This window comes from Manis pentadactyla, chromosome 2 (genome assembly GCF_030020395.1).
Source record: "Manis pentadactyla isolate mManPen7 chromosome 2, mManPen7.hap1, whole genome shotgun sequence".
Classification (NCBI taxonomy): Eukaryota; Metazoa; Chordata; class Mammalia; order Pholidota; family Manidae; genus Manis; species Manis pentadactyla.
In genome coordinates, this window is record NC_080020.1 from 66008897 (window position 1) to 66031156 (window position 22260).

Consider the following 22260-nt stretch of genomic DNA (forward strand, 5'->3'; position numbering starts at 1 on the left):
TTTTGCTATTGAGTTTTTGAGTGCTTTTTATATATTGGATATTAACCACTTCTGAGTAGTTATGATTGCAAATATTTTCTCCCATTTAGCAGGTTGCCTTTCATTTTATTTGAAAGTTCCAAATTTGTAACTTTCTATCATACAGAGCAGCTTCTCCACTTCTCAAAAGTCTTGGCTCCAGCTAACACTCAAGCTTACAAGGGCTCACTTCTATGTTAAATAATTATCAAAGCATTTTCCTAAATAAAGGCAGTTATTTTATTAAGAGAAATTCTGGTGCCAGCTGTTAAAGGTAATATAAATTTGTTCATCTCATCACACACATATACAAAATCAACACCATTCTAAATATTTTACACATAATGGAAATTATCTGTGAAACCTAATTATACTTAAGAAACACAAGGCAGTATTTCCAAATTTATTTCATCATTTCAACATACAAGGTAAAATAAGTACAGGACACTATGCTAAACTTGTTTTTAAAAAAGTTTATTTTGTTATAAAATGTTAAATACTAAAACTAAAAACATATAAATTCGGGTCAGGCTGTAATAAAATACACACATACCCTTCTTTGCAAAAGTATTAAAGACTGAATTAAACAGATGCTCTAAATAAAATATTCTTGAGGACTTTTTTTTTTGTCCAATTAATTATATCAGTGTAGTGTAGTTTTTAAAAATTACAGATGAAAAGTTTAGCTGTCTTGGAGTTAAACATGTCTCCAGTTTCCTGCCACCCAATGTGAAGCTACCATGGTGGCCTGGACACAGTGGATTCAGCTATGCTACTGAAACTTCTGTATTACAGCTTACTCTCTTATAATACCAACAGAGAGTAGTCAGACACGTATAAAGGGTTATACAAAGTGAAAACCTGGCCCAGAAAGAAAAGGCCTTAGTTTTACCATACAGTGTCTTCTCTAATTAAAATGATTGGTAAATATATTGAAGCAGAGGTCAGCACAAAGCATACGTTCATCTAGAAATAATCTTTCAGTTAAAAAAAAAATCAAAAAGCACTTATTTCTCCAAGATAGTTTATAAGTTTTTTAAATTTCTTGTTATTTTAAATTGAGTCAATTCTAAGATACTAAAGAGTCCAAGTTTAAAAACTAATTTGACTCCTGTGCTGACTAGCTCTGGACAGCTGTGACATCTGTGCATTTGAGTCACTCACACAGGTGGCAAATAACTTTCCTAATAAATCTACATGCTCAACACCAACAGAGTACCAGCTTCCAAACCCTACTTCCACTCAGGTCAAACAACCTACAGACTATCTATGGTCTATTTAAATGTTAAACAGTATTTTCAAGAAAATACTTTATTTTAAAACTTGTATTTTTCAATTTCCTAGATGAAAAGTTACTGAATTAGAATTTTAAGTGCTATAATTCACATAGGGGCAAGAATATACTTACAAAGAAAAGGCTATTACTGTGTTTTAAAAGATCTTAAATGTGAATGTATTTCTAGAAATCTACCACAGTATCTCTACTCTTTACAATGCTAATCCTTGTCAAATGGGATTTGCCAATAGTTGATTAGCTCAGGTGATTAAAATACAAAAAATATAAAATGCATTCTGCTAATATTCATGAATATAATCCAATTGCAATCAGGTTTCTTGGAAGATATATGCAGGGAATTTTTATTGTTTTACTGACAGTGTTGGTATATATCCAAGGACTAACTGTATGATATTATGTCTAATACTATGGGATGGGACTGCTTAATCACATCTTTGAGTAGTTGGAAAAACTACGTGGATTCTTAAGTCACTGACAATTAAAAGAAAAATACACCCGAATACTGAATTACAGATGAAAATAATGCTAGCAATAAATAGTAATCTGATTCTCCATCTCTCAGCTTTTAAGCTTCTGATGTAATTATTTTTGTTGACATGTGATAGATGAGAACTTATAATTCTGTCCTCTATCCTACTAGATGTAACAAGTCTCTCATGTATACACTTTCTTTCAATTTACTAGATAATCTTGAAGGGCAAGATTCGTGTTATTCCTCATCAATAACCTTGTGGTCCTCAGAAAGAATTCAAATGATTCAAGCCACTGACATCCTAATCCTAGTAAGTATACTAAAAACACGCTTGAGCCTTTGATTGCAAATTCTCTAGAAATCATCTTTTCCTGTGAGCATTTTTACAAATGTGCACTAAAGTCATGCTGGTTGGGCACTTTTACCAACATCCTGGTTTTGCAGAATGATCAAGAAGCATTTGTTCATCTGTGATAGAGCCAGACTGTGATTGTTCTAAAGATAAGACAACACAAGGCATTTCTCACTCGCCAGGCAACGTGTCAACAGAGGCCCGAGGGGGTACAGACTTTCCCAAAGATGAGGAACCCCATGGGATCTCTTCCCTTCCAGCAAGCCTCATTCTCCTCCCTTGATGTTGGTGCCGCTTACTGTTTTTGAAAAGAATGATGCTTGAGCAGGAAAACAGCCATATCCTGCTAGGAGATACATATAATTTTGGGGGCCCGAAACAGAGTGAAATGCAGGGCCCTTCTTCAAACAGTATTAGGATTTCAAGATGGCGATAGCAGAGCACTGAACCAAGCATGGGGCCCCCCCAAGCATGAGGCCCTGTGTGACTATACAGGTTACACGGCCATAAGGCCAGCACTGTTTAGGGTTCCTACCTAATCGGAATCCCAGGGAGGAGACAAGGGGGCTCAGTGGGCTGTCCAGATAAAAAACGGAAAATTTTTTTCATGATGGCTCTAACAAGTCACTGACTTGAAACCATGTGGCACTTCACTTTCAAAATCCCAGGCAAATTTCTATTCCGAAAACTTCAGATTGATCAATTTACCCTAGATTTGTCATTATAGAGATAGTCATACTGAGCCTTTGAATGCCCCTTATTTTAATAGAGCAATTAATCAGACATGATGAAATTTCTGTATTAATCCTGTATGATTTTTTTTTAATTTAAACATTTCTTAACTTGGGGAATATTAGTATCACTAAAGCAACAGGGCATTTAAAGGAAAAAATAGCTGTACAACAGCTTTATACACAAGGGTGACGCCTTAGTTTTAGCCTGTGGGTATTTTGTTCCCTTTCAAGATTGCAATAGCAGTTTTTTACGAAGAGAACTAATAAACACATTAAGCTGTAGGCTGATTTTTTTTAACGCCCTTATGGGTATCAGTCATAAGAATTTTACTGGAACCCAGAGTTATTCCCTTTGTAATAATAATTAAAAAAGCATATGTACATAAAAGCTCCAGGTTACATTACTAAGCAACGACATTTTCGAGAGTGAATATACTTCCTGTATTCCGCAAGTTGCTTCAAGTACATATTCGATGGCCATCTGTGCTTCTCAACAAAACTGCGTTCTTCCACTAAAAATTTTAGAAAAAGAATGTTAATTTAATATATTTTATTTTGGATCAAGTTTAGATGTTAACTATTGATTTCCTATTTAACAGATGAGATCCAAGCTCTGCTATACATGCCCTACCCTTGCCTCAAGCCTTCCACAATAATTCAACACAACTTTAGTTAAATCAGTCATCAAGGATTTATGTTATTATGCAACATTTTACATCTTGTCCACTGGTTCATCAATTAGTACTTGATTATGTGTTTTTTTTTTTCCAAATAAGATTTGTTTTTCCTAGAGATGGTAAAGGCTTGCTTTTTCATTTAGTTTTCTTTGTAGCTGACTCAACCTTCCAAGCTCTTCAGCGTCCAGTCAATTCTATTTTCCACCCAGGCACAGCTATCAGATAATCTATCCATTCCAGTAGTGGCTGTCATTGTCTTGGAGAGCTCCCTTCTCATCAGAGCCCTGCCCACTTTTGTTTTTAGAACTGCTTCACACTGTCATATTGGATCCCTCCACTCCTGGATTACAGGTCCTTCTCTGTGTTTATTTAGTTTTAGTAAAGCACAACCTTTATCAGTTTCTTAAGAAAGGATATACATAAAAGAAGCATTTTGAGACCTTGCTTGTGATGAAACGTCTCTAATCTGTCTTCCCGCACAAATCATAGTTCTGTTTGGCATGGAATTCTAGGTTAAAAACTTCCCTCAGAATGTCAAAGACAATACTCCACTGCTTTCTAGTTTCCAAAGTTGTTAAGAACTCCACTACCAGTCAGATTCATAGCTCTTTGTAAATGATGTGTGTGTGCGTGTTTTGTTTTGTTTTTTTCTTTATCCTGTAAACTTAGATTTTTCTGTTTATAGTGTGTTCTTGCCTGTCCTGATGATGGACCTCATTCATTCATTAAGCTGTGCACTCAGCAGATCCTTGCAATCTCTTGACTCAGGTCCTTTGGTACCGGGATGACTTCTTGTACTATTTCTTTGATAATTTCCTCCCCACTGTTTTTTTTTCTGTGTTAACTTGTACTACTTAGATACTTGACCACCTGGATCAAGCCTCCAATTTTTTAAAAAACCTTCCTCTTCTATCTGTCTCTTCATCTATTTATTCTGCTTTCTGGGAGATTTCCTTTACCTTTCAACTCTTTTATTTAGTTGTTTCAACTCTTGTTTTGTTGGTTTTTCTTTTTTTGCTATCGTATTCCTAATTTCTAAAAATGACTTTTTGTTCTTTTATTGTTTTTTTAATTACAGTAAAATTCACACTAAGATTTACCATTTTAACCATGTGTAAGTGTACAGTTCACTACTGCCAAGTACTTTCACATTGCTGTGCAACCAATCTCCAGAATTCTTTCTATCTTGCAAAATTAAAACTCTACGCCCATTAAACAACAGCTTCCTATTCCTCCCTCTCCCCCAGTCCTTGGCAACCACCATTCTACTTTCTGTCTCTATGAATACTGTTTCTTTTTTATAGCATTCTATCCTTGCTTTACAGATGTGTATCTCTTATTCTTTTAAAACATTAATTTAAGAGTTTTTTAAATTAGAGTTTTTTTCTATTCTTTGTTCCTCTAAGTTCCTTCTCTTCTGGTTTTATTCATTTTGTTTTGGTTTTGGTACCTATCTTTTACATTGGGCAATGCCTCAAATATCTGTTGATCCTCAGTTATCTCTTTATATTTGAGACTGAAATACTGGAAAGCTGTTTGGGTATCTTATGTTCATGGATAGGATGTAGTTACCAGTGGAATACACTGCAGCATAATTCAGTAAGTATCTGTTAGGTTCATTGAGATGATTTCCAAGTGACTGCCCCCTATATATTTTTCCTCTGAGGTCAGAGAAGGATGCTTCAATTTTATGCCCAGAATATGAAAGTTAAGGCAGCCATTACCTAGCTGCCAGAATTCTAAAACTTGGATAAGGGGAGGAGGGCCCCATGTTTTCAGTCCAGTTTCTTAGCCCAATCTCAGCTATACAGAGTTTATGATTCTATAACTTTTTTGGTTTAATTTCTTCAGGAATAAATCTCCTATCTCCTGTGCCAATGAGGGAGAAGTAGACGCCTGTCTGGGTAGGATGCAGTATAGTAAAAGCTTCTTAATCCAATTCAACTAGTTTTATGGCTTTCAGCCCCAAGCCCCATTCTGCTTTCTGAAATACCTGTTCCTCAAATTTCTAAGGCTTTTTGGTATTCTGCACCAATCAGCTCGTTTCTCATCAGTTTTGCCTTCTGTAGACACTTAGGTTTCCTTCTACTAATTTCCACTTCTCCAGGCACTGTTTGACCTCATCTATTATAGTTTTAACAAAGTCTTGATCCAAGTTACAGGACCTGGATAAACACCACCAACCAAGCTGCTCGGGGGAACCAGATGTGGCTTTTTCATTAGGAAGCAAAGGTGACATCAGATGCCTCCCTCAGTTAAAATAAAAAAGAAGTTACCACAGATGAACTCTGCAAGCCAGCAAAACACAAAACAAGACAAAAAGCTCCATAATACATAATAGTGAGCTGAATTATACTAACTGTGAGAATAATGCCAAGGGTAATGTATTCCTGTGCATTGCTGTTCATTTTCCTGGGTTCAGTACATAAAATACGGCTAATATTTAATGAGCTGTTGAACTGAGTTCTATGGATCAGTGCCAGCATCAACATGAGATCTTTCTCCAGTCTCACTCTGATTTCTAAACACCTCTAAAGAAGAAAAGTTCTCAGTTAAAAGAAAACAATCCACAGAATCCCAAAAAAATAACTTAATTTTTGAAGCTGAGAATGGGCAATTCTTTAAGGAAGCTGTAACGTAATTTTGACAAGAACCCTTTTGAACTTCAAGTGACCACATGAAGGAGTCCACCGGTAAAGGTTATAGGGAGGACTGGTGACTCCAACACTTTGGAGAGGACAAACCACTTAAACGCACAGCCACTGGTCAGTTCCAGGTTGCTGCTCTGTGGGAAGATGGGCCCAGAGTAGCTAGATCTTCCAACTTTTCAAAAGAAGCCAGGAATTTGGATTTTCAAAATCTAACATGCTACAATTTTTAAATGTTGACACTAAATATATAATAATACCATGTAGTCCAAATAAAACCTGTTGGCAGAGTTGACTTTAACCCTTGACTTCAGTTTGTGACCAATGATTTGGACTTTCAAACTCTCCCATAGCTTCAAGGGGCTTTTATTTTCTGCCCCAGAGGACAGACACACTGTGGTAGGTCCTGGGCATGAACAGGTACTGCCGAATCAGAGCATTCATGACACCTTTTTGACTCCCATCAAGGAACAGAAAATACTGCCACAGCCTTATTTTCCTACCTGACTTCTCAAATTACACTCTGGTGTCCTGCTCTTCACCATGCTAGGAGGTCATAACATACTTTACAGGCAATTGTGTAAGTAATAAAAAAAATTTTTAATTAATAATTCAAAGGATTTACAGAGTACCCTTCTCTCAAGGATATATGAGTACTCCATGGGTATGATACACATACATATATATATCAGATAGAAAGTGAAAATCAATCTTTTCCTTTTTTTTACAAACAAAAGTGACCTAAGCATAAAGAAGGTTGTCCTAAAATAAAAATGTTCACGCATTTCATTTTTTATTGACTTCCTAAAGAATAACCAACCATGTAAGAATTTCCCTATTAACAGCAAACAGAACATGTCTTACCTTTAGGAATGAGCTTAGTTTGTTTCTTGCACAAAGTAGATGGTTAGTAAGTATCTATCATTTTGCTTTGATTATTATGTCACTACCACACTAATAGTTGAATCTATGTAAGTAGGCTCCCAATAGGCACCCGTTTGCTGACCGTCTGAAATCCATCTGCCAATATGTATGCCAAAAACTGATTATGTTTCTTGTTTTCCTTAACTATACAGAGTAGCTGAACCAAACTAGAGATTTTCATTTCTTTTAGCAGCAGATTGTTTAGAGGTAAAATTTTATGTAGAACTCTAAAGCATAAAACAGATAAAAGCTGAAGTGCTCTGGATGGAGGTGGGAGGGAGGAGGCCAGGCACTGGAAATGTCAGCCTCTCTCCCTCCCTCCTCCTCTCCCCTCACCTCCCCCTCCCGCCCTTGCCCCCTACCTGGGAAGACCTCCAGGCATCTCCAAGGAGATCTCTGTTTAGAGTGTGAAGCTATTTGGCTAGGTGACCTTAATTTCCTTTTCCTTTTACACTGATTATTCCCTGAGTCTCCTCAAGGCAGTAACAAGAGCAAACCACTGCACCTAAATGGGCTCTCTACTCTGATGACTGTTGTATTTTCATTTCCTTTGCTCTTATGCAGCACTCAGAAGCTCACCTTTTGATTGGTTTTAGTCTTTATAATTTACTTTAAAAACCACATTATGTATACTTTCTGCTAAGTTTTGCAATACTGTTTTATCAATAAAAAATTATTTCCAGGTAATATAATGGACTCTACAGTTATACTTAATAGATATAGATATCAGTACAACAGAACTATATATTATAAATAATGAACAATAGTTAAAATTTCTTTATAAGGAAAATATTTTAAATCTGTACTATTTAAATTTTGCTTCTGACTAGGTGGTTAAAGCCAACATTTCATTTATCATAACCAAATGACACCCAAGGCCACCTTATCTTTCTAAAACAGCCACGGATACAATGATTAGATTGAGAGAATGGCCCAGAAGGACTCATGGAGAGCCTAAGTCCATGTCTAATGGGTCTCTATAAGATACAGCAGAAAGGAAAAGGGAGCATTATTAACAAATAATAATACAACTACACCAATGAGGAAACCAAATCAAATGAATGACAAGCTACTGCTGCTGGAGTGGCTGAACGTCTCTGAGCAGATGCATAGCTCCACCTGTGTTTAACAAAATGCATTAAAAATGGACAGGAGCTATGAAACAATCAATAGAAAACTTGCATAACACTGGTGATTGTAGGTTAAAGTGCCCTCAGTTACCACACTGCATATTCAAAAGGAATGTATTACATTGACTTTAAATTTTTTAAAAACTACTATTCTTACAAATTACGTCTCAAAGCGAAGAACAAATAATATACATTTTTCTTTTCAAAATAATAATAGGCAATCTACCTGAAAGGTCCTGAAATTCAGGCTTTTGACTGAAGATGAGGTAGTTAGTGGCAATGAAATGAAGTAGCCAGGTTGAAAGGCAATCGGAGTGGTGAAACTGCAAAAAAAACGGAAAGTGAAACAGTATTGTACAAAATAGCCATGGATACGATGATTAGATTGAGAGAATGGCCCGGAAGAACTCATGGAGAGCCTAAGTTCATGTCTAATGGGTCTCTATAAGATACAGCAGAAAGGAAAAGAGAGAATTATTAACAAATAATAATACAACTACACCAATGAGAAAACCAAATCAAATGAATGACAAGCTACTGCTGCTGGAGTGGCTGGATGTCTCTGAGCAGATGCATAGCTCCATCTGTGTTTAACAAAGCCTATTTAAGGTTTTTGAGGATTTAAACTCTTAATCTAAGGTAATGGATTTAACTACACTTCTATCTATGTAGCAGAGGTAAGATTATGGTCAGCAAAGGTGGACAATTGGCCATATCTAAACAAGTTCACTTGAAGAGCAAACCAAAAAATGTTTTGCAGAGGAAAAGTCATCAACCTGAGGGCGTGGGTTTCAGTGTGTGAGTATTTCCTTGAGAAGATTAGGTCTGAATAATTGCTTTTAACTAGGATGTACTATACCAAGCAGGATTTCCAGCACATTTCTCATTCTGAGTTCCAATAGCTAATGGAAGAGAAACTTAGAGTAGCTTGGCTATAAAATCATATTAATGCCAATCCACTGACACTCTCTGATGCATCTGAACACTCGGTTCAGATCACAGTAACTCGCTGAAAGGCAACTTTGGTATGTGAGTATGATTCATTTTATTATTACAGTAGTAAAATTCACCATTTTAACCATCTTTATAGTATACAGTTCAGTGGCTTTAAGTATATTCACATTATTGTGCAAGCATCACCACTATTTCCAGGAGTTTTTTTTCATCCCAATATGAAATTCTGTACCCATTAAATAATAACTCCCCTTCCCCCCACAAGCAGTAATAAATAAAAACAAATAAAAGTTATAACATGGGAATATTTTAACATGTAAATTCACAGGTCCCTACTGATTTTCATTCAAAATAAAAACTTTTTAATTTTAAGAGACTTTATAGTTCATCTAATCCCACACATTTCAACAATGTTTTTCACCTTATCTTTTAGAAGATTAATGTGAGTGATGTCAAAAGACAAGAGCAAGACCATGTAGCTACTTAACAGAAGCCATAAGCACTACTCCATGATTAACTCAGAGCAGATAACCCACCAACAGAAGTTCAGAACATTGCCTAAGGGCTGTGACTTTCAAGAGAAGCGAAATCACAAAAAGTCACTGCTTACAAAAACCTGATTAAAATGCAGAATTTTATTTTTGGCCAAGATTTGAGACATCACAAGTGTGGGCTCTCTTGGCAAGAGATGGAATGTATTTCACTGTAAGATCTACACTTTGAAAGAATATGTATTGAACTGAGAAAACAAATTTAAGCTGAAATAAACAGCAGAATAAAAAAGACAGGCATAAAAAAAAAAACTCAAAAACTCTAAAACAAATGCTATACTATTTAACAGCTCTGTGAAGAATAATAATGGTGGAGAACGTACCTGGAAACTCACAAGGAAAAGTCAGAAACAGAACTGGTGACTTGAAGTGGCCAAATATTAATATACAGATTATAAACAAAAGACTGAGTTTAAAACTTTAATACGAGAATAAATAGGACTTCAGAGGACTCATCAACGTTTGGCTAGATAGGGTTTAAATTGGAGTAGAGATAAGGAAATCTCTTCCTCAACTGAAGGAATGACCTGATTAAAAGGGAAAGAAGCTTCTCTTGCATGTTGAGTCCAACTTGGTGGAAATACCTGAACCTGGAGGAAGAACCATAGTAGAGAAGTAGGTTAGGGAAGCAGAAGTGAGGGGATATGCAAACTGCTCAGCTGTATCAAAGGTGCAAGCGATGCTTTCCTGATACACAATACAAAACTGGCAGAGATGGTAATAGAGTGACTGGGAATTTTAATTATTCAGAGAGCTACTGGGAGTCTAATTTTGCCAAAAGACAATTTTACCTCCTAGAAGTCAGAGAAACAATGAAGGAAAGGCTACAAAATCCTGACCCATAGGATTTTGGTGAAGTGGAGCCTCAAACTAAGAACTTCAAAGAGAACTGGGGAAGGAAATTATCATAAACCGGGATTCACAATTGCCAAATTAGGAACCACCACACAGAATAAAGGAAAACTGGTAAATGTAGGCTTAATTTTAGCAAACAAAAGTCTTCAGAATCGAGAGTAAAATTCAAAAAGAGTTGGTATCTTAGACTTTTAAAATTTGAAGGGAAAAAATAAGAATCATCACATAGAACCTACAGTCAGAAAAAACAGATTAGGAAGAATTTCTGACAATGCTATCATATATGACACCGAAGACAAAACACACGTGTGTGTACAGGCAGCAGCACCTAAAGAAATCAAGGCCACCATACATCATGCTTGTGCATGAAATTATTTTAAAACAAAACTACAAGATAAGGAAAGAGAACTTTGTGTCTGTTGTTTTAAAGTATGAAAGACTTAGAACAGTATGAAAATTATACATAAAAAAAGATTTTTTAAACTAAATCTAGAGGATAGCTATTTACCCCAAGCTCAATGTAAATATATTACAAAGAGAGATCAGAGTAACTCAGTTTTTATCCCTAATACTAAATACATGCAATCCTAAGACTTGATTATGAGAGAAATGAGCTCCAAAATAGTTAATGAGACAGTAAGAGAAGACCTAATGTTTTAAACAAATTCTTCTATGCCCAGAAATAAACATGTTACTTAAAGAATTCATCTCAGCCTGAAGCAAGCTTTTAGAGTCACAGAGTCCATCTTTTGCCCCATTATATGGCTCCACTTTAGCAACCTGGATGAAGACGAAGCCATATATTTCTAGTTCTGGATGTACTGGATGTAAAAGTTGATAAGGATAGCCAATCTGTTGTGTGCCAGATAATATTTTACAAATCCTGATAGTCTGTAATGATCAAACATATTCCTGTGAAAAGCACCTAAAAGAAGGTTCAGCTTACTGAAATTCAGTACAAATTATTGTGTCCCATGACTGCTGAAAGCCAGCCTTAAAACTGTCTGAGGGGAGGAGATGGAGTGGTAGGATAACTAAGGGTAGGATTATCAGATGACCATCTGGATAAATCTCCTTCTCTCAGGAATAAAAGAGAGTGGAATGAGGAGAGGGAAGATTTTCAACTGAGACAAAGAACATCTGAGAGTTCCAGAAGTAGATTTTAAGAAAGCTGACCTAGATTGTGTACTGACCTGGCCCAGTCCTCTGTCAGATTCGTACTGTAGGATCTTTATAACTGCAGTTACTCACAATCAGTTTTACTGTGCAAACTCTGTCTGTTCTCTAGAATGTGTAGCAATAAAATTCTGAAAAACCAAAAGGCCCTGAGCTCAGAAGAGGGCAGAAGATATGGTGTACTGCAGTTATCCTCAACACAAATGTTTTTACTTGTTTTTACTGAATATATTCTGATATCATGAGATATGAAGGCATTCTGCAAAGATTAGTGAAGTATGCTAATAATGCCTCCCACAAACAACTGGAACTTCAAGACATGTTCACAAAGTGAATGAATGAATGCATAACAAGTGAGTTCAGCCTAACCATCTCCATCTCTATTAGTATGTATGGACCACTTCTGTCATTTTTCTTTTAGGAACTCTAAGATGTGATCATTCAGAGAAATTCAATGTACATTCCATTTCCTGCAATGCCTATAGGACACAATACAGCACCACACTCAAATGACTCTAAAGCATGCCACCATTCAGCTGAAAAACTCTCTTTCAGCAAATTCTACCTCCTTAGAAAGGGACTGCTCAAAAACTCTACGCTTCAAAATTATCTAGCCATAGATACTGTGAGGGCACTTTTAACCTCATTTAAGCCAAAATTCCAAACTAAGACAAGTTTAAAAAGTGGTATAATTTTTATAAGATGTTCAAAAAATAAAACCACCAGATACATAGGGCCATTTACCTTGGCTTTTTTGAGCAGGTCAACTATATCAAGGTTCATGGATGCCAGCTCCCTGCTTGGCATGCTCTGCAGCTGTGTAATGATGAACAGTTCACAGATGTGCTGCAGTCGGGACACCTGGTACATCTCAGCACAGATCAGGAGACACATAGCCTGGAAAATGCCGGCTGGTGCAAAAGGGAAATAAGAGAGAACGGACAATAAAACCATTTCTTTTCTGACCTAAAACAAAACAACAACAGACATTTTTTAAAAATTCTGACTATATCATCCAATGTAGATGAAAATGCCTGGAAGAAGCCTTGAAGGAATGAGTCAGCATTCTAAACTACAGCTCCATTTTAAAAAGTACTAACTTAAGCCTTCATACTCAGAAGCGAATCTGTTCCATGTGTGTGTGTGTATATGCATGCATTTTAATTCACAGAAGGAGAGCCTACAATTCCCTTAAAAATCAATTCCAGGGCTATCGTGTAATTCTTTCTGTGAGCTAAACTAAATCCTTGCAAGTTTTCTTCTCCTGGTTTTAGTCTCCAGGTTTGTTGGTTTTCTTTTTATTGTGGTAAAATAAACATAATATAAAATACACCATAAACCATTTTTAAGTGTAGAGCTTAGTGGCATTACGTACATTCACACTGTTGTGCAAAAATCACCACCATCCATCTCCAGGACTTGTTTCTTCTTCAAAGATTGAAATTTAATGCTTAAGCAATCAACTCCCCATTTCCCGCTTCCCTGGCGATCACCCAGGTAGTTGTTAACACTTCCCTATATGTTTGATTTCTCACATGATTCTCTTTTTTATCCCTCCCTAAATTTCTTACATTTTTTGTAGCTAGGAACCAAGAACACTGTGTATGATAAATATTTAACATAATGAACAGATTACACTTCTTTCTGTGATTTTCCCAAGGCAATATTCCATTATCTGGATAAACTTTTTGATAGTTCATTTTGACTCATTTTCCTTCCGCACTTCCACCAATTTTTTAAGTGCTTTGTCCTATAGTTATTTCTCTTAGGGGCTTTTTTTCTAACTATCAAGATAAAACCTAAAATTCGAAGTTTCAATTACTCTAGTAGAAAGATGATTGAGAACCCAAATTTTCTTATCATTTCAAATCTAGTCAAAATTTGTATTTAATATACAAATTTGCCAGTATTGAAATAATAAAGAAGAATACACCTTCTGATGAGAATCAATGCTTTTATTTTTACTACACAAAATTGATAAGGCAGTCTTTAACACTGACAGTAACAACTGTAAGGTACCAGAATACTCGATAGCTAGCTGCAAAATCAGAATTCATTCAATTTAAAAGGAATTTTCTCTTTTGGAATTTCTAAAACCTTTCACTCATGACTTGTTTAAACTTAGGAGATTTCAATAACAAACACTGGAAATTTTATAAATCTAAAACTTAAAGCAGTAAATCTGAAGAGAGGTAGGGTCTGAAATGTGTGTTTTCTTTTTGTGTTTGCTAGGGGCACCTGGCCAGGTTCTGTAATCAAGGTCTCAGGCATCTGAACAAAACCACCAGGGACTTATTCTAACTGTGTTTTTTGTGAGTGCCATCTGGTGGCCAAAGGATGAAGACTAATTAAAGGAGGTTTCCAAGCCTACACCCCAAGGTTCTAGGCCTTTTGAAAGGATTTTGTACTTTCTCCAAGGTGTTTCAGCTAGAGGAAATTGGCAAGATCTGCTCTAACCTGTAATTGTCATACACAGCTGGTTCCTAGTCAAAGATTGTTCTAGGTCAGTGAATAAGGAAATAAATCTTACAGCCCACTGGCCATTCTAAACATCTTAAGAAAAACTTTCAGACAAAATAGGTGGCAAGGAAATAAAAATTGTTGAGATATTATCTAACATACTGCTCACCTGGGCAACAGGAGTCTGTGTACAGGTATTCTAAGAATGACAGGAAGGTCTCTTTGGAAACACCATAAACTGGAATCAGAACACTCTTTGCTTCCATGTAATTCCCATTAAACATGGCAGCCATCACTTCACAACGGGCCACCAGGATGGCCCTGTGGGCTGGCACTGTCGTACCTACACGGTTCAAAAGGGAAACAAAGCTAAGGAAGGTAAACGTGCAGAGCTATTATTCTAGCAATTCTCCTTCTAACAGAGCAGGACTGCACTATGCACAGCTTAGCTGTCAAAAAGCAAATTTCATGTTGATAAACAGCATCAATCCAGAGACTTTTTAGTTTTTTAATTGAAAAATACTGTTGAAACAAATTTGCAGCTCAGGCAATTAGTTACTTAGTTTATATTTCCTGAAGGTACGAACACTGAAATGAAACATTCTGCTTCAGGTTTTTACAGTGAAACATCTATCCTTTCCAACTGGCTTGAAATACCACTACCCACCCCTGCCCTTGTGCCTCCCAAGCAAACACTGCCATTACCCTTCTTGGACAAACTTCCACAACAGTCCTGACCAGGCTTCCCCTTAACAGAAATAGGACACTCTCGGAAGCAAACCAGCCTAGGCCTAAGCAGTCCGCATACCACTGTAGCAATGGCAAGGGAATCTCTCGTGGAGCCAAGAGGAGCATTTCAGAACTTATGGAAATTTTGGAAGGGAATAACTTAGTCCCCAGATGTCTCCCCAGCATACTACCTCTTAACAGCACACTACCATACATACAGCCTCTTTCCTAAATGAACAGCGCCTGCTTCTGGGAGAGCCAGAGCCACTTTAAGGTGGCCCCTATCCCTCACTGAAGCTCATTAAACTGAACTGACACGGGAAAGCTTGCTAAGCCCTCCAGCCACTGTGCCACCCCACCAAGGCAGTGCCAGATGGGACACATGGGGCCCAAGGGCTTATGAGTGGAGAAGCAGCTCTTACCACTCCCACATGCTAGGAAACCAAGAATCCACAGCCAGCCTACATCAGTTCAGTCTACATAAGTTCAATAGATCACTGCAGAGCACCCACCATGTGGCAATCGCTGCATTCAGTATTGATGATACCAGAGAAGAAAGGCCTTGGGGCAGTCAAGCTTTTAGTTTATTAGAAGACACCACAGCCAGTGGAACAAAGTTCTTCCCTTCCAGGAAATAATTCTTATGAGCCAAACCATGGGTCTTCACCCATGCATCCCTAAGCTCTCATACTTCTCAGGGGAATATATTCTCAAAATATTTAAAATGATCGGATTCTTCACCCTCTTTAAATCCAAGTCACACACCTTTGGTACAGAAAAAAAAAAGTCCCATCTTAAACCCAGTGATTTTCTCCAGAGTCAATAATCCCTCCGGATCCACAAGCAATGGCCAACATTGCCAGCCTGAGCCCAGTGCATGGCACTGTGATTTGCACAAGTGCACCTCCACAGGGAGAAGGTGCCAAGGTGGGCACTCCTACCAGGTCATCACACACATACTTGAGAGCAGGCATCCTCACCTCTCGGGAGAGCGCTTGCCCCTCCCTGCAGCTTTGCCTTTAGGCCAACTGCCCTCAATATAATGCATTCATCAAAGGGGACAACTGGTTTACCTGATTAAAGCACACGGCTGTAATTATATACAGCAACTAACAAAGAATTCAAACAGGTAATGCAATTTGACTTGTAATTTTAAGGTTTTAAAATCTTAAATAGGACACCATGAAAAAAAATTTTAGAAGCATGGCTTAAACAAACTAGGTAATTCATCATTTGGATTAAGCGAAGGGAATTAAGATTGGCCAAAAAACCAAGCAGATAGTAGATGGGGAAGGAATTTGATAAGTAACCATAGAATTTTAAAAGAAATTTTCCACTGATAATATAGTCACAACAGAGTTACAAAACAGTAACACTCATACCCTACAGCATTTTCAAGCCCTTGGCAAGCTTGGAATTTAAGAAAACCATTATACCTCTTCAGAAAACCACAACTTCTGTTTCTCACCTTTTCCAACTACTGTTTTGGTGTTACAAATTAGTCTACTGTGATTCTGTAATGCAATACCTCAGTATAGTCTCATTTGTAAGCATTTCTGTATATGCTGTATAAATGTATAAAATATACTGGATGAACATAATCCAGTGTTTTATAGGATATAGCTGAAGAATTAAAGGAGGGGAAAAAGAAATCAACTTTCTGGTTGAAAGATAAACATGTTCTTTGAAAATGTCAAAGCCTAAAGCACCTTTCCTTAGTAGTATTTATTTGCTGTTACAATTTAAAGAAACTTTTTAAGGAAGAGAAAGAGAAATAAAGTTTAAAAGCCCAAGTTTTCTAGCAGTTTTGCACAGAATATGGAAGATCTTTAGTTTTACTTTATACTAAAATAAAATTCTACCTTCTTCACACTGCTCTGCAAGTTTCAAAAATGAAATTTTTAGAGGTTTTTCTTTTTATTCTGAAAACAGGAACTTGCCTAGTTCAAGAGCGATTTAGAGTATGTTTTATATAAAGTAAAGAATGACAAACTAATTTTGTAGAAGTATTTTTCATGAGATACATATTCAAGTATCAAAAGGAAGCTCAAACCTTTCTGTATCAGGTCTAAATGTTTACCAAGACTAGTTTTAGAACTGATACAGTAGCTTTTTAAAAACATTTATTTAATGGAAAAAGATACACACCCAAAAAACAAATTGGGGTGGTAGTAAAAAATATATATAGCAACTACCTATTACAGAGAGGGTCAGTAGGCTTTATGACCCGTGTCAACTCCATCCAGTTGTTGGAGATGGCTTGAGACATTTCAAAAGGATTTGCTGGGGCCCTGGATTTAGTAGGAAAAAAATGCAGTCATCTACCAATGTTGGTTGCCATTGCAGGGGAAGGGGAGTGCAGGTTACCAGTCAGACCTCTGTACACACCTTTACATGCACCATCTCAATCCCTGTGACCACTCCACCAGGGAGAGATTAATATCCTCATTTTACAGGCAAGGAAACAAAGGATAAGACATGGAAAGTAACATGGCCAACTACATAGTAAATATGTATCCAAGCAAGATTCCCAACCAAGTCTTTCTGGTGACTGTCACTATCATCTTATCAACCTTGACACGAAAAAGGACCTTCTAGACTTTATATGGTTCACTTTCTACAGTAAGAAGACTTACTGCCAGACATGTTAAGTGACTTGCCCAAGGACACACACCAGTTGGCATGTAGAGCCAAGGCTGGAGCTAGGGCTCCAGAGCACAGGCTCAGCCCTCCTCAAGAGGAGACAATACTGCTGCCTTGTACACACTGGAGCTCTCCTCTCCACGCAATTCAGAAGCTAGGCTTGTCTCTCCTCCAGCTGATGGCAGAGAAACAGTTGCTATCCCCTGCTTCCAGCCATTCCTGCTTCTCTCTGCTCCCAACTCCCTGCGAGGCCTTGGTTTTTGAGCTGGGGAGGCTGCAAAGAGTACCACAGTGATTGCTGCTCAGCTTCAGCACAGGCATACAACTAGCCTTTCAGACCCAGCCTCTGCATGGAGCATGGTGGGGGCAGGAGCAGGTGCCTGCAAAAGGGTTGGCTGGGTGGAATCACAGAAGAAAAGCAAGAAATTATGAGGAGAAAGGATTCTCCACATCACTGCTTATTTCTTTTGTCTTAATATTAATGTATTTTCCTGTATTGCACATTCCCTTTGAAAATCTTTTCAGTAGGTTACACTAAAAGTGTTTGGTGCCAGTGCCTCCAGTGCATATTATAAGCAGGTGCTAATGACTCCAATACAAATTGTAAGCAAATTTTGTCTCTTGTTAACTTTTTTTTCCGAATCATTTTTTATGTATTTCAAGATCACTCTTACTGTACCATTTTCAGTGTCCCATGCTCACACTGCAGGCAGTGCTGACAGTTAGCTTATCAGGAGGCACTGTGGGAAGTTTCCAATTCACTTTTTTTGTCTTGGCAAGTAGCCAAAGTTAAAATAAATCTTTCTGGGGAAAAATTTTAAAAAGAAATGACTGTTAGCTGCCATAAATTTCTATCATAAAATGAGAATTGTATCTTCCTTTTAGTAATAGCCCACCTGAAATTGTACTTAATTCATTTAAAAACAACTCCTTCTAGCCTGCTTGCACAGTTGAACGTATCTAACAGTTCATTTTTAAGATTATGCTTTTAATCTACTAAAGTGACAAAATTATCCAAGCAAATAATCAATAACAGGCATTAAAACAACTCATTTTCATTAAAATTAGGTATCATTACCCTCCTATAGAGATACAAAGCAGCTCTCAGTTGCTCTGGTAATAATTCTCAGAGTGCTGTGAGCTAATAAATGTAATGGTATCTATGGATGCCTGATGTAAGCATGACCCTCAACCCATAGTTAGTTCCTTTTGCTCAAACAAAAAGGAAGAGAACTGAACAAAATATACCAGACGTAGCATACATGAAAGGGGTTAGTTTCAGATGATCTGAAAACTAGGATCTTAAGAAAATACATGAACAAAAACATACATGAAGAAAAATATTTTCACTGTATTACAAATCACTCCATCCCTGGCTGGCCCCTAGAAGTTAATGAAGCATTACAGTAAGGGGAAGAAAAACTACAGAAATATGAATTTCTTATTTTAATAAAGTACTTCATTTCATGCTAATCTACATCCTGCAATAGAAAACAATCACTCTTTCACTCAAAATGTTAAAAGCTGAAATAAAAAGTTAAGTAATAAAATAAGAAACAAAAATAAATAATGAACTTTGTAAAAATTAAACCATACCTTGTATTTCGAAGACAACATCAGCAAGCATTGGTTTATTAAGGAAAAATTTGAGGGAAGTGCTATAAAACCATAGAGGTTTTCTGGCTTGATAGGTTTTGCAATTCCTCAGGCAATTAATCTATAAGGAAAAACAAAAATACAAGGGGAAATGTTGTACAATAGGCTTTGATAACATGTATGGGATGGCTAGAGAATTTGGAAAGCTGTATTAAATGTCTAAAGAAATAATGATACCTACTTTACGGCATCTCTGATCATAGCTCTCATGAGAACTCACCCTTGAGAATTACATCTGCACCTGCTAATGAGCAGCACTCCACTCCACAGCATTCACAGCAGTGAATGAATCGTCTGTGTGAAAACTCAACTCTAGGCTGAGAAGTTGTGGGGCCCCGAATCCCTGAGGGTCTATGTTGTCTGAGAAACAGACAGTAGTAGCCCAACCTTGTACGAATGCCTAGCAAAATAAATTTGCATATACAACCTGCTTGTTTGTTCACTAATTTTGTAATTTAAAATTAGGTAATTTTGTAATTAAGGAAAAATACATATTTTTCCACTATCAGATCATGTCCTCCTGCTTACTAGATCAATATTAAAGAACCTGAGTGGGATGAACTGGTTCATCTCTGCCTTAATCTGCAATCTTTTAATCCTAAATATCTTTGCTGCCCACAGCTGGGATTGCTGGAATCTATGAAAGGTTGCCAGGATCTCTGATCTGGAGTGCCAGAGAACCTCTCCCATGACCACACTGTCTGTCCTCACATCTGCTGACTCCAGCTGGAGGCCTCCAGCACCAGTTCCTCTGTCCCACCTCCTGGTTTCCACCCTCCTCTCCTCCCCATTTGGGATTTCGTGCTTTATTTATCCTTTCTGTAATCCTTCAGACACTCATTGTTCCAACCCCAGAAGTCGAGGACCAGCCCCCACCTCTTCCTTCACTCTACACCCATTTCCCTTGAAGAATCTCAGAACTCTGGCTGGGTCAGAACTCTGACCTCTGCTTGGTTAGCTAGGGAATACGGAAAGCTTTATCCCTTTGAGATAATCAAGCATGCAACTTTAGCAATAAGGATAAATGGTACCTATTTCCCCTCTCGATTAATCTACTATGGTGGGAAGTTAAAAGTGTTTGGAGAAAGGAAAAGTAAATCCTTCCTCCCAAGGAAGAATGAAACACTTCAGAATGATATCCATGAGCAATCCAGAGAAACAAAACAGGATCATACAAATCCTGATCCTACAGAGTACATTCCAAGATCATGAGAACTATTTGGACTTAAATTTTGAGGAATCAGAAAGCATCCTCTCCAACAATTTAACTGTAACTGGACAAATTCAACAGCCTTCATTCTTCACACGGGCTGCATATTCCTGGACCTCCAAGGAAATGTTTCAGAGGGTAGCATTCACAAAATTTTAAAGACGTGACTCACATGTACTTTAATTCTTACATGAACTAAAATCTGAGAGAGTAATAATAGTGTTTGTGTTTAAAATATTTAAATAGCAAAACAAGACTTAGAAAAACATGTATTGTTGACTTTTCTTATGACCCAATATTATATTCATTGTAGTATATCTGTTATAATTTAGAGAAAGTCAAAGTAAACTATCTTACAAAAAATTAATTTACCTTTCCTGGTGTCTTTAAAATGCATTTAACTTTCTCAATTACACTTGAAACATCCCCAGAATCTTTCAACTTCTTCCTGATATCTTCTTCCAATTCTTCCCACTGAAAAGCACCTGTAAATAATATGTGGGTTTTTCTGTTAAAACAGGAAGAAAAATAAACCTCTTACAGATATCAGTGTTCCTTCACTTTTAGTATTTTCTCTACCAAATAAAAATCTTTATATTTATACTAAAACATGCTCTTCCCCCTAAATTATTTCTCAAAACCTGAAGTCTTCCCCCTGGACAGCCACCACCTCTCTATAATAGGAGGTCAGCAAGTAATCCCTGCAATGGCTAGAATGTGAGTTGCCATCACAAGTGACCCAGCACGCAAATTACTTAGTTGTCGTGGGTAAGAAGGCAGATGTGGTCTTTTCCACGATTGGATTAAATCACACTACTCATGGCAAACAGCGACTCTCTCTGTTTTAAAGTATTAACTTAAAATGTTAATCAGGTAGAGGAACAGGCAGTAGGAACAGAACACATTCAGAAGGTCTTGTGCATTGTCAGCGTTAGATAAGATGTTCGACAGCCAACTCTATAGAACCAACGAAAGAAGGGAGCTGGATAATTTCCTGATGAGCCGCATGACCGCGGCACTGGAGCAAAATCACCCTACCTAGTCTCTCATCCCATTGTCTTCACCCCAACCCACTTCTGAGATATTTCTTCCTAGGCTTACTTTACTTCTGTCGCACACTCTGTCAACCGCTTTTCCTCTGAGTGTTACAAAACTCCTATTCCATGGACAGCAAAAATTTGCCTTTTCCCCAAGAACTCCTCTCACTCGGCCTGAAGCAGCATCCTATCCAGCCTCCCTGCTCCCTAACGCCATTTGAATCCCCACTGAATCTATCCCATTACTCAATGCTGACAAGTTTCCAAAGGTACAGTTCTGATCATCACATGAGACTACCTCCACCCATCCCACGGCTTATCTAAAGGTCTGATTCCTAAAAATGTAATTCAAAAAGGTGTAGTACGGGCGAGCATAATTGGAAGGCCCAGGTTCTGGCTCTATCTCTGGCCTTCATTACTAGTGCGACTTTAAGCAAGGCTCTTCACCTCTCTGGCTAACTCAAAATCCTTTCCCATCTGCTCTCAATGTGTTTTTTCTGTTTCCCTAATGTATACAGAACTTTGCCCATGGACAATGGGGAATGGCACAAAATAACCTTTTATAGAATCAATGAGATCGGGCCATTGTAGCCAGCCTGTAGCAACTAGAGCCAAAGCTACTCTGAAGAGTCAGACTGGTAGTCCAGGGAACCTCAGACCTCATTTCAGCAAAGCCCTGCAGTGCTGGACACTCTTGGTATCTTTAATCTTCTCATCTGGCCCTCATGAGGACTACA

The 22260-nt window shown here is 37.5% G+C and overlaps 1 protein-coding gene across 2 annotated transcripts in view; it reads right to left on the minus strand.

Moving 5' to 3' along the window:
* Window positions 1–476: 476 nt before the first annotated feature.
* Window positions 477–22260, minus strand: part of RHOBTB3 (Rho related BTB domain containing 3) — a 56276-nt gene continuing 34492 nt past the window's right edge. For both annotated transcript variants that reach the window (XM_036925734.2, XM_036925733.2), the window contains exons 7-12: window positions 20859–20971; window positions 19217–19337; window positions 14418–14591; window positions 12533–12699; window positions 8479–8575; window positions 477–3385 (exon numbers count right to left, since the gene is read on the minus strand). In XM_036925734.2, the coding sequence (XP_036781629.2) occupies window positions 3270–3385; window positions 8479–8575; window positions 12533–12699; window positions 14418–14591; window positions 19217–19337; window positions 20859–20971 (788 nt within the window). In that variant the 3' untranslated portion in view covers window positions 477–3269. The remainder of the gene's footprint in view (window positions 3386–8478; window positions 8576–12532; window positions 12700–14417; window positions 14592–19216; window positions 19338–20858; window positions 20972–22260) is intronic.